General features: G+C 37.5%; 1 protein-coding gene across 15 annotated transcripts in view; it reads right to left on the bottom strand.

Moving 5' to 3' along the window:
* LOC142416639 (E1A-binding protein p400-like) overlaps positions 1 to 12761 on the bottom strand; it is a 52921-nt gene that overhangs the window by 14285 nt on the left and 25875 nt on the right. For 10 of the 15 annotated variants that reach the window (XM_075516408.1, XM_075516409.1, XM_075516411.1 and 7 more), the window contains 17 exons: positions 12126 to 12362; positions 10898 to 11062; positions 9891 to 10058; positions 7758 to 7849; positions 6662 to 6960; positions 5678 to 5880; positions 5407 to 5576; positions 4993 to 5189; positions 4398 to 4509; positions 3544 to 3687; positions 3077 to 3235; positions 2722 to 2805; positions 2004 to 2135; positions 1839 to 1883; positions 1577 to 1730; positions 870 to 1111; positions 137 to 310 (listed from right to left, as the gene is read on the bottom strand). In XM_075516408.1, the coding sequence (XP_075372523.1) occupies positions 137 to 310; positions 870 to 1111; positions 1577 to 1730; positions 1839 to 1883; positions 2004 to 2135; positions 2722 to 2805; positions 3077 to 3235; positions 3544 to 3687; positions 4398 to 4509; positions 4993 to 5189; positions 5407 to 5576; positions 5678 to 5880; positions 6662 to 6960; positions 7758 to 7849; positions 9891 to 10058; positions 10898 to 11062; positions 12126 to 12362 (2777 nt within the window). The remainder of the gene's footprint in view (positions 1 to 136; positions 311 to 869; positions 1112 to 1576; positions 1731 to 1838; positions 1884 to 2003; positions 2136 to 2721; positions 2806 to 3076; positions 3236 to 3543; positions 3688 to 4397; positions 4510 to 4992; positions 5190 to 5406; positions 5577 to 5677; positions 5881 to 6661; positions 6961 to 7757; positions 7850 to 9890; positions 10059 to 10897; positions 11063 to 12125; positions 12363 to 12761) is intronic. The other 5 variants (XM_075516417.1, XM_075516418.1, XM_075516420.1 and 2 more) reach the window with 2 other exon arrangements.

Genomic DNA, 12761 nt, shown 5'->3' with positions numbered 1-12761 from the left:
TAACTTTATAATCTTTTAAAAGTTATTTATTTACACTGTTGAAACATTTAACAAAAAACAAGTGTTTACAGAGATAAGGAAAAAAAGCTCTACAAACTTAAGGTAAAAAAAGACGCATCATTCTACGTAAACTCACCTTTCCTTCTTCCCTTGGAATAATGACATTTTCGTATCTGTTTCGGCATTGTTTTGGTGAGCGATAGACTCTGCTGCATGAGTTAACAACATCACTAACAAGGTCCCAATTGGGAGTGTGTGCTGGCGATACAACAGCAAGATTTAAAGGAAGCTCCAGCAGCTGCTTCACTGCCTACAACAGATAAAGGTACAAAAGCTTCAGATGACAAATCATTCCAGTCTTCCAAACCTACCCTTATCTGCATGTGTCCACACACCATTACTACAAGGATACAGACAGCTTAGGGCTCAGGCTATGGGTTCACCTACATTCACAGAGAATAAATAAGCATAAATTGCTATTATGCAGACTGATGTGCAAGAAAACACTTGAAGATTGGTATAAGACGAAGAGAGAGCTGCCATTCAAGTGCTGCTCTCTTCTCAAAGGTTAAAACCTTAGCTGCGTTACCCTATGTCCAGCCAGCACAACTAATCTGGAATGTAATAGTAAGTGGTCTCTACAACAAAAATAGGACTTAATCATGCAGTTTGTAGTTTAACCTTTAATTTACCCTTAGAGGAACAGAAATGATAGGCAATCTGTTCTGAGTTATGTCAGCAAAATGCCAAACTAGCCATTAAGAATTAGAAACCACCTTGAAGAGATAAAGCGCAGAAAGAGTCATTTCGGAAATCAGAAGCAAAAATACAATAAATAATAACAGCAGAAAGCGCAGGTATGATCTGACCTGCAGAAGTGCCCAGTCTTCACTGATCAACCACTCTGGATTATCCTGTCCAGCCTCAGCAGCTGGTTTGACAAGAGTCGGCAAAGGCTTTGCAAACTGTGTTTGTTGTTTCAACAAGATGTTTTTCTTTTGCTCTTTGCCCTCTCGGCGCATTTTCAACATTCCTGGAGTTGCTCGATCAAAAAGTGAACGAGGCGGAATAACTGTCTCTCCATGACGTTGCTTTTTCTTCCTACCTGCAGCTAAGGAAAAAAAAAAAAAAGAAAGAAAGAAAAAAAACCCCAGAAACATTCTTGGTAAATAGTTACTACCATTCTTTGATTTCTCTGCTACTTATAGCCGCAAAATGCTCCTACATGTGTACAGAGTATTCCCCACTGCCTCTTAAAAGCGTACTGCCAGTAACTAAACAGAGCCTGGTATAAACTAAGATCAGCCTTCTCCTAACTCACATAGTAAAATGCCTGTTTTCTAAAATTGTCCTTTTAAGAACACCTGTATGTCTAAATAGAAAGACACACTGTAAGAACTGGGGCTTCCAGTGATTCTATTACTTCAAGACCACAATGAGACAAGAATTTTCATCTCTTCAAACCTGCAAATTTGATCTTTACTGGACCAGACATGTAGGAGGTATGAAAAATCCCCTGATTTTTTTTTTTTAACTTCAGGAATAAATCTCAGAACAGTTTTGAACAAACACTTACCAGATGGATCTGTTTTGTGTCGTTTACGTTCCTTCCTGACATACACTGGAGGCAACTTTGATTCTGGAATAGGAGTGGTATCATACATCAGGCACATAACAGAATCTATGTAGATATCATTGTCATCCTGAGGTGGAGTGGGAGGAGTCCAAAGCTGCACAGAACAAAATGTGTAGTTACTGCAATATTAACTCTCCACTGATCTTTATGTTTCAAAAAAATAAAAAGCCTGTTTAGGCTGCCTGGTGTTACTTTTACTTACTGGCATTATTTCGGTTTGTCCATCTGGACCTTCATAGACATATTCCTACACAGCAAAAAGAGAATGCAATTCAAATGATTCAACTGAACCCTGAGGGAAAAGGTATTCTCAGAGTAACTGTTAAGAAATACACTATTAAGAAAAACAAGACTAATCAGGAATTACTTTGTTGTATGCATCCTCCCGAGTGTAGGTTAGAAGTTCCTCTTCATCCTCCCAAAGCATTTTTTGCTCTTTTTCCTTTAACTCCTTCATATGCTGGACTTCCCATGCTTTCTTTGCAGTTTTCAATTCCATCTAGATGAAAGTCAGACTCCTTATAAACTTTATGCAGTAACAGACACTGGATTAAACGTTACCAATTTGTACTTTTATGGACAAACTCCTTGAACTTTGACATTTTCAGGCACAGAAAGCTTACAAGAATTTCTTAACAGATACTTGCACCATCATTGAGAAGAGATTTTTTTGGTCTCTGTTGAGGGTCTTTAAACCAACATAAAGCAAACTCCGAATTTCAGCTAAACAACCAAGACAACCAGAACACAGCTCCTTTACCCAAATAAGCAGGCTCACCGAAATTAATGAAATTTTTTCCCCCACTATCAATGGAGTACAACAAATATTTGCTGAGCTGTGCTGAAGAATGTCATTCCCATTTTATAAAAAAGAAATTAAGAACTGCTTAAACCAAGAGAATCCCAAAATAATAAGCTCTCTGTAAGGCATTTCAGTGTTCATAAAGTATAACAAGAAAAGATCACAGAAGTGCCTACGCTATATTCCACGTCCTTGGAGAAACTTCCACTTCACATTGAAAATATAACCCTGCTTGTACATACTGTGACAGAACAACATAGAAAAGAAAGATTTGGTTTTTTACCTCATTCAGCCGTGGCTCATTCTCATCAACTGAAACATGGAAGAGCTCTAAATAATTCAAAGCATACTTCTCAATTGGAGTCAGCTGAGAGAACGTATCAAAGGAAGAAAAAAGTTAGTATTGAGGATAATAAAAGAAACGTTCACTGAAGGAGAGTGTATCAAAGCTCTCCTTAAAACTAATCTCCCTCTCTGATGGCTTAACATCTTAAGTCAGTAGGAGATCTCCCAGTCCATTTAATGGGAGTATCAATCCCATAGACAACAAAGTTGCTTTAAGGCCAGACTGCAAAGAAATTTAAATATTTGAATTAAACATTACTTTTTAACCAAATATTCATGGCAAGTCATGGTACCTGATCCACAACAGCAACTAACTCCTGCAGCTGTGAGGGCTCTTCATTGTATTTTGTCTCGCAGAGCTCCGAGATTAAAGGTTCAATGCTTGACTCGGGTCCTATTTCTTGTATGCGATCATTTGACTCCTCATCCTCTTGCTCAATACTGTTGAGGGCCTTTCAGAAAGACATATTTTAAAAATAGTGAAGACTTGAAAAATATGGAAAGAAACCCCGTAAGAAGTTCACTGAAATCCAACACAAATTTCTGGATTAAGGCTCTGCTGAGGCAAGAGAAACAGTCCCCAGGAAGTATACAACTCAACTGTGGGCTTTTGGAAGTTTTGTTACAAGGAAAATGACAAAACAACATGCAACGACCAGGAAAGAAGACTGACAGAATTTACCCAAATAAAAAAAGATAAGGCAGCTGTTTAATACTAATGTTGCACAGCTGTATTTTTAATGTATGTCTTAATAATTACCTCTATGAATGGTCTTGCCACTTTAGGTGAAATATTTTCTGCTGGAGATGGCTCTTGAGAAAGTACTACAAATTCTTCTGCTTTCACTCTAAATCCAGAATCCTCCATGGGAGAATGAACCTCAAACAATTCCTGAATCGTTTGCTTGGGAAGTAAAAGAAAAACAAAAAGAGAAGTACATTCAGCTTTCAGGACTATTCTATTTTTTTTATGTAACTTTGAATTAGCTCAGGTTCAAGTGACCTTATAAACTATGGACTGACTAAAGAAAAAATAAACCTCTGTCTATTATTTCTGGAAAATCACCCATTTTCTCTTCTGTAACCTTCTCCTGTAGGACTACAGAGTAGAATAAAGTGTTAACAGCTCATTCATAGGAAAGTCAGAAATACACAGTCTCATCCTGCACCACCACACTGGGAGTGCCAGAAGGGGGTGGACTAGCTTCATCAATGCAGCACTGTCTTCTGCATCTTCAGAGCAGCAATTGAGACCCTATCTCACTAAATACCCAAACGTTACATTTCACATTTTTAAAGTTGTTGAAACCTTCATCCTTACAAGCTCTGCAGAATTTTGCAGAAGGGTGCAAGAAACCAGAATATATTAAGTCACATAGGTGATGCCTGTGCATTCACTATGCAAGTAACAGAACAAAAGCAGATGGACAGTATTTGAGAGAATGGGGCCCTAACACTTGGAGTTCAAACAATCATGAAATCTAATATGCTTACCTATCAATTCTAGCCCAAACACATTTCTACTAAACTGTTATTAAACACTCCAACACAGATGTTTGAACTTACTAAACACTGCAACACAGGTGTTTGAACATATTTTGAATATTAACTTACCTGTGTTAAAAAGGCCATTGAATAGTCATTTCCCTGAGCAGCTACTTCTCTGATCAAGTCCTTTGTGCCATTTTTCAAAAGCTTCTCTTCTACAGAATTACCACTGACAAGCCTAAAAAAAAAAAAACCAAAAAAACCAAAAAAAAACTGGTAAGTCATTTCCAAAACAGCTTGCAGAAAAAGAAAGAGAAATTGCCCTTAAAGAATAACACTGAACTCTTAAAAAGTGGTGGTTTGTGGTGGGTTTTTTTTAGTTCTGGTTACAGGCCCAGAAAAAAACACATACTACTGTCTCTACTTTAAAGCTTTCTTTTAACAATCAGTGTAATTAAAAAAAAAAAATCTCAAGAAAGGCCTCACTTAAAAAATTCCATGTAAACTCACAGACAAAAACCATGCAGGTACGATTCATTCATTACATTTGGTGTTAAGAAAGACCACATTTTCTTGTGATAACCTGGCATCTTTTTTATTGAAGTGAGACGAAGTTTTCAACACTGTTTCCACTTTACTTCAGATCATACAGAGTAGCACTATCTGAATTAACCTTACATTAAAGCATGTTAAAGAGCAGTCATTGATCTGTAACCATCACCTGTATATATGGATGTCTTTACATCTCCCAATTCTGTCACACCATTCCTGAGCTTTTGCATCCATCACTGGGTTTAGATCATTGTCATAGAACACAACGGTGTCTGCCTCAACAAGATTGACTCCAGTGGAACGACTGTGAGAGGAAAGGATGGCACAGAAAATGCGCTTGTCTCTGTTGAAAATTTTCATCAGCTCCTACATAAATGGAATAAAAGCAAGGAGTAAATAAACCATACACCAAAATAAAATACCAAACTGAATTCACTAGAGCCTAACAAAAAACAGACAAAAACAAGTCAAGTGTTTCAAAATTAGTAAGAAACAAGGCAAATCTCCTTCCCCTGCCGTAGCATATAAAAGCCCGAGCACCACATATTGCTGTACCAGTGGACAACAGTTAGGGCAAACTTACCTGCCGTTGTTCATGGTTAGCATATTCATCAATCCTCACAAATGTGAGGAAATGGAAATTCAGGAACAATTCCAGTATGTCCAACATCAGAATCATCTGCGACAAAATCAGCACACGGCGCCCTTCGGATTTCAACTTTTGAAGCAAGACAGCAAGAGCTTCTAATTTTCCTGTATTTCAAACAAGAAAACCAATAATGGTTTTATATAGAAATTCCATTCCTGTGAAACAGGAAATTAGTGAAATATTATCACCAAATGTCTTCCTTTACCTGAGTCATACTGCACCAGCCGGAGGTCAGGGAACTGTAGCAAGTGAGGAGTTGTAATCTGTTGCAACTGATGCAAGTGTGGAGCTGCCTTCTGCTTAAGACTGTGCTTAAGGAGTTTCAATCTGTGACTATATGAAGGGGGAGGATTTGCCACATACAAACAAGGGGGAGCAGCAACGGCAGCTGGCAATACGAAGAGAGCCCTGTGAAAAGCATCAAAACAAGGGATATACCAGTTTAAAAAGTTACATACAAAATGATCCCCTGCAGCAATAATTTTCAGCCTGACAACCATGGAATTTTACCCTATTATCTAACCACTTTGTTAAAGTGACTTAGTAAGTGCTGCATACCTTCAAAGTGTTAATATTCTCTATCTCCTTTTATCTTTTTGTTTTGTTTTGTCTGCCTTGATGATAGCTTCTGCTAAGGTGTTTGCACTGTGACCACTGTATTCAGTCACTGGAGCTCAAACACAAGACACACCCATCATACCAAACTTACTAAAAGCAATTCAAAAAAGTTTGAGTTCTTCTAATTGCATTTCACGTTTCTAGAAAACTGCAGCTATTGCTCTGCGCACAATCCACTACATGTCAGCTTTAGCTAAACTAGCTTCTGCCTGCGTCTCTGTCTTAACTCTTGTTGGTTGGCTCCAAGGGGTACTTAATCAGAAGTAAATCCAAAGCATAAGAATGTAAGCTGAAGTATGGTCAGCTGAATTTAGGCTTGCAAATAGGAATGAGGCACTGAAAACTCTTATTATAAAGATCCTAAAAGAAACAGAAGCGACTTATTTTTATGTTCATACTAAAATGTTCATCAACTGAACATTTATGTATGTTTATGTTCATACTGCTAAATAAATCAGTCTAAACCAAACAAGCTCAAGAACAGAAACAAGGTTTTAAAGCTTTTTTGAAAAGGAGTGTTTAAGAAATAACTAAATGTGGTAAAGGCTTACAAGGCAGAATCACACATTACCTGTTAACAACATCCTTTAGAGACTCTCGTTGCTGAACCAAAGTCAGGATCATTTCTTGCAATGGGTTACTTGGGCCTCCTGAGGCACTTGAAGAAAGGCAACAGTTCACAAAGCCAGCCCACCTCCAACTGTTGTCTTCACTGGAAGGCAGCTGAGAGGGCTTTCTTTCACCAGTCAAAGAACAAACACTCAGCAAGTCTCTGCCATACATTGGGGCCCGTGAACAACGGCGCTCATTGCCAGAAAATATTCTGTCCAGGCGCTCCTTCAAAAGCCGGTTCTTTTCTTCATATGTTTCCTTTGCCAAGAAAAGTTGGAAAAAAACATTTGCTGCTCATCACAATCACTTAGGAATTTGAGTTTCTTTAGAATGAAGCTATCAGGATCAGAGTACTGTGTGCTTTATACCACCAACATCCTAGATTATAACAACTACTTAGACCAATCACAAAAGGTATAAATTTCGGACAAAATTTGAAGACTACAGCTAAATTCAATTCATATTAAAGAGTCAATTCTATCTTAGTTTAGTATCTTTTTGGCTTTTTAAAGTACGTTTTCATAGTTTTGGAAATAAAACAAAATTAATCATTCATATTTGGGGCATTTCATTTAACACATTAATATTGATAAGGTGCACGTTCTTCCACAGGTTAACATACACTTGATGTTTCTCTATGCTTTATAGGTTGCTTGAGTATCCTTTCTAAAAACTTGTTAAGATTAGAAATCTATAAAAATTTGCCCAATTGCCTTTGTGTTTAAAACACACAGAAAATCTTATGATTCCTTTATTTATGCATTACTACATAATTACGATATATTACAGTTGTAAGAACCTGTCTGCTATCACAGCACAAAAAAGCTGTCAGCTGCTTTGATAACCAGAATTTATTTTAAACTATGGATTATAGATGAAAATGCATCATATCTGTCAACCTGAAACACTCACAAAAGTTGGGGTTTTTACCTAATCTGTAATCATCAAAGTTCCTAATTAATTCCAGCTTTGTAAATTATAGCTTCCAACTATTACATGGACTTAGTATCAATCCTGAAAAGTTGTGTTACCATAAGAAAATAAAAATTAAGTACCTGCAATTGTCCATGGGTAGGTGCTGGTTTTAACGCTGCTCCCATGTCACCAGATGACAAATTAGTAACTGCAGTTCTACCTGGAATACAAACTGAGGATAAACCTTGTGTTTATATATTTATTCTTCTGAAGATTGGTTTCATTTATTATTTTCAATAAGCAGACATTTCATAGCTGTAACACATCATAATTGCAGACAAATTTTTAGTCTAAATGTCCATCGGGTATACCAAATTTGTTACACATCAAGTATCTGACAGATGTTTACACCAACTGTTTTCACAAAAGTCCAAGATAGATCAATGGAATTTTACTTTGCTTTGCACAAAGACCTGCTGCATTTGTAGTTTATTCAAAATGTCATGTATAGTGCAATAGGTATTAACATTTAGAAGTTATACTCTAAATCAGGAAAAGATTGTTCTAATTTATCTTAAACAAATCAACTAAGATTTTTCAGGAAACATATGAATTCAGTGTATCTACAAATTGATAAAGCTATATGATGGAATCTCACAGTAGCATTCGTATGAATTCAACTGCTAGCAGATGTTTTCCCAGACAGCTAACTAAACTATGAGAACATTAGATACAAGTAAACTAATAGAAACTACCGTACTACCCTTCATGTACTAGCAGACTACAGACACTGTGCAGCAATTATTTTCTTGATAGGATATATAGGTTTCTATCTCAGCCAGAACGCATTGCTCGTCAGCACTGATTATTTGTACTAGAAAAGCAGCACAACCCTCCACTAGTCCCTGTGAAACTGTATTTAGTGGCGCGTCAATACACCCATGAAGAATTGCATTCAAGTTAATAAGCAGGTGCTAGCCCTTACATTAAGAATAATAGACTCCAAGGAGTATGCAGAGGTTTAAGCTTTGCCTTTCCACATTTTTATTACAAACAAGCTAATACAGATAGCCAGTATAAATCTGATTTTACTACACAGCTACACATGAGCCCAGCAATTATAATTTCCAATCACCCAAGCAATGGAATTTATTTGGCATTTTATCCAAAATTCAGAAAGTCAAAATAAGTATTTTCAATATGCTTTACATCTTCCTCCAAAGATGAACAGCAAAAATAATGTTTTCTTTTATCATTTGGAAACAGTACTTTAGTTATTATTGCTTTTAACGGAGCTCTCTTTTTACCATCATGAGAGTAGTAAGATGCACGAGTTTTTGTAGAAATCTTACATTAAATTTTCATTCTGAACTGCGGCCGTATTAGGAGTACCTGTAATGTGATCAGAGCTGGAGGGTGAAACATTTGAGCCACAGATCTTGCAAACTATGACAGAAATCCTTTACCCCCCAACAACTGGGAGGCTGTTGAAGCTTCCTCTCCCCTTTTTATGATGAGATGTTTACTCTTCAGAAAGTCAAAATATGAACTTCAAGGGCACATTAATACATCAAAAAGGAGCAGTAAACAGTCTGTTTTGAGGGATCGGTTTATATCCAGAGAAAATTACAGCAGATGGCCATTTCCAGGGAACGAACTCCTAGCGTTGCAGTTACCAACATTTAACAAACCTGCTGTTTTGTTGTAAATGCATCCTAGACACCAATTTCTCTATTGTTTTTTGATCAACATCTTGGTTGTGTTTTTAAGCAAGGAACTGATCACATTTGCAGCAAGGCACCAAACACTGAAGTAGCATTTGCAGAGGGAAAGGGAAAACAGTAACTTGATTAGATAGAGAAGCAAAGAAAATTAGATAAAAGCAAAATCAATGTGGAAAAATGGAGAGAATTGCTGGACATTCTCTGTCAGTATAAAAATTAATCACCCTGATCTTTCTTTGAAAAAAAGTAACAAAGTATTTCAAACTCACTTCTTCCCACAAAAATCTGACCTAAGACACAACTGGTTAAAAAAAAAAAAAAAAATCTATATATTTAATACAGTTTCAAGCTCTCCCAAGTTTGTACTAAAAAATTATCTAAAACTCTAGTACACATCACACACAAATCAGAAGAATTTGCCTCATAGTTTACCTGCTTCTGAACTCAACTTAAAGAATTATGATTGCTAACAATTTCAAGTTATATATCAATGTGATTTTAGAAATTGAATGTTTAGACAGAGACATTTCTTCAGGCTAGAAAACCTACCTTGCTGTGTCACTGCTGTGGAAGTTGGGACACCTGCTTGATGCTGGTTTCCTAAAGCGTTCAGAGCATTCTGAACAGTCCCTGCTTGCGAAACCGTCTGCATGACAACCGGACCCTGAGGTCTCAAATACTGCTGACCGGGTGCTGAAACAATCTGAAGAACACTTCCTGCAATGGAAGATTTTTTAAAAATTAGGCTGGATAGAGCGGAAAAGAATAAAGAGTGTTCTCTAGCAAAAGATATTACTGTTACAAACTGATCATTACTGTTTTAAACTATGTTAAATTTTCCCAGACAAGTTCATTACACCAATCTGATTTAAAGTTCCGTAATATCCAATAGGAGAAAAACACTTAAGTCTTCACAGTTAACGAGGAGATCAGTGTTGCTGGGGTATCATTTTAAATCTAGGTATTTTATATAGAATTCGGATGAAATCCAATCAACCAAAAAAATCCTCACTTAGCGTTCCCTCTATTTTGTTGGCTACAGGGAATCAAGATTTCCAGGTTCTCCTGAATTTGGCAACACACATACCACCAGCAAGGGAATTTTGAGGGCAAAATATATTGTAGCATTCAGGCCAGGGTAACAGTTGGGTCAAAATTCAGAGGCACACCAATCTTGAAGTATTATTTACACCACTTCAGAACAAACAAAGAACATCCTCAGTTTTGTCTGTTTCTGCTCATCAGGGAGTTTATCTGAAATAATGCCTCACCTTACTTCAGCTGTATTCCATACATGTGAAAACAAATTCAATAATAAAATCTTGACATACAACACAGAAAGAGAAAGTAACCGTGTCTTTCATTTGATAGGCATTTATTTTTCAAAACGGAGCTACCTTGTTATCCCTGTCTCACACAGAAAAAAGGTAAAGCAGAACAGTACAAGCTATAGGGATGGAAAAATCTCCTTACCATATAGCAACAAGGAACGTGCTGTCCATATCAAAAAACGAGCATTCTAAATAATGGAAAACTCCCTGTTTTGAAGTAAGTACCTTGTAACTGCAAGGGTTGCCCTGCAGTGAGCTGGCGAAGTTGACTATGTGATAAAGTGAACTTGTTCCCTTGGAACTGCAGTGTTACAGGGGTCTCTGGCTGAGCGATTCTGCCTTGTGCTCCTGCTATAGAAGCCAGCTGGGCTATTTTTACTACCTCACCACCTGTTAAGGAGGGAAACAGGCATTAAAAAAAACCAAAGCGGGAGGCGGGTTGTTCAATATTCACAATTCTAAGTTTTGGTTAGTAAACTGGTGCTGAAGCGCCTTCCATGCATAATTATACTTAGTGCATCAAAAGTGTCATATAAAAGTTAAGCAGGTATTGCTTTCTATATTTGTTGGACAAACTGGAAAAAAGCGGATTGTTGAAAGGGTAAGAACATAACATTTTAGAAGTTATCACTTTCATTAGCAAAAAAAATGAAGAGCTACCTGAAAACTCATGTGACACTTTGTAACAGAACGAGTATAGACATTAAAGTGATTTTCACTGCCTTTTCAAGAGCACAAACAAAGGTTTAAGGGAGAGGCAAAAATATTCACACATGTGGCCCTGTAAATACACATTTGAAATGCCCTGAAATTTGCTGATGAAACATGATTTATAATAAGCAATCTGCACTTAGACAAACCAAAAAGCTTTAAAGTGACAAGGACCAAGCTTTTTGTGATTTAAATGCAGAAAGGTTAGAGGCATTTAAGCATTAAGTTTTATGATATTGAGAAAATATTGGTGTGAAAATTCAGCTTTTGTAAAGGCAGTGCATTACCCCAGAGACAAAATTAATACATCAGTGCTCAGTACTCTATACACATGCTAATAGGCAGTGCACATACAACCTTAAAGCAAAGCCTCATCGCTTTTCTCTGCCTAACAGTTGCGACGTTCCTCTCTGCGAGAGAGGCCTTTAGCAGATGGATTAGTGTTTAATATGAAAGGAATAATTAGGATAGAGCTAAAACATTTGGTCTGAAGGAAGTCTTGCCAGCAGAAGAAACATGCAGAAATAGGAGATTAAGTTGACACCGCTAATGTATGTCCACAGCAATTCTATTGTTTCTTATCCAATTTTCGATTTTCCTTGGTCATAAGCAACGTACTGAGCAAGGCTAATCAGAAGAGTGAAAAAAAAACAACGATTCTGTACACATTTTAGGGTGCCTAGTAACTTAACCTCATTGTAGTACAAAGGTGGGAGAAACCTTGAAAGGGGAGGCCACTTACTAGGCAACCGTGCCTGGGCCTGAGAGGTCAGTACCAGCCTCTGAGGCAGCACACTCTGTTGGATGGTGTGCGAGGGGGCCTGTGGCTGGGCCTGGCCTAGCTGAGAGGCCTGCGCAGAGGTCTGGCCCCGCGGTTTCACAGGGTTGGCTGTGCTAGTTGCTGTGGTGAAGGTCGCTGCGGGCTGGTGTCTTGGAGCACTGGTGGAAGCCTGAGTTGTCTGAAACTGTGCTGCTGCGGCTGCAATCAATAAGGGTTGTTTGGGCAAGCTGTTAGAGGTTTTAACTCCACTCTTTTAAACAACCTGCATTAAAAAGAAACCTTCCAACAGGATATTAAAACGGCTACAGGAACGGCTTGTCCTTACAGACTGGGATATCTATCTACACCTATTACTCCAGCCTATTTTTACAACATTATATATTTGGAAAGCATCGTTTAAAGGTTAAATAAATACACAAAAGCACTGTAAATTCCCGTCTTTGACAGAACATTACACGTGATCAGGGTCTAAATACCAACTGTGCCATATTTACTCCATACACTAACAGTTAGATTACACAAAGCTTAGTTTTGCATTATACTGGCAGATCGTACTGTAGAAACTAGTGGGGAAATTTACTGGCAATTAGTCTGTTG

The sequence above is a fragment of the Mycteria americana genome, chromosome 13 (genome assembly GCF_035582795.1).
Source record: "Mycteria americana isolate JAX WOST 10 ecotype Jacksonville Zoo and Gardens chromosome 13, USCA_MyAme_1.0, whole genome shotgun sequence".
NCBI classification, from domain to species: Eukaryota; Metazoa; Chordata; class Aves; order Ciconiiformes; family Ciconiidae; genus Mycteria; species Mycteria americana.
The sequence above is the reverse complement of the archived record's forward strand: the minus strand, read 5'-3'. Positions and strand labels throughout refer to the sequence as shown.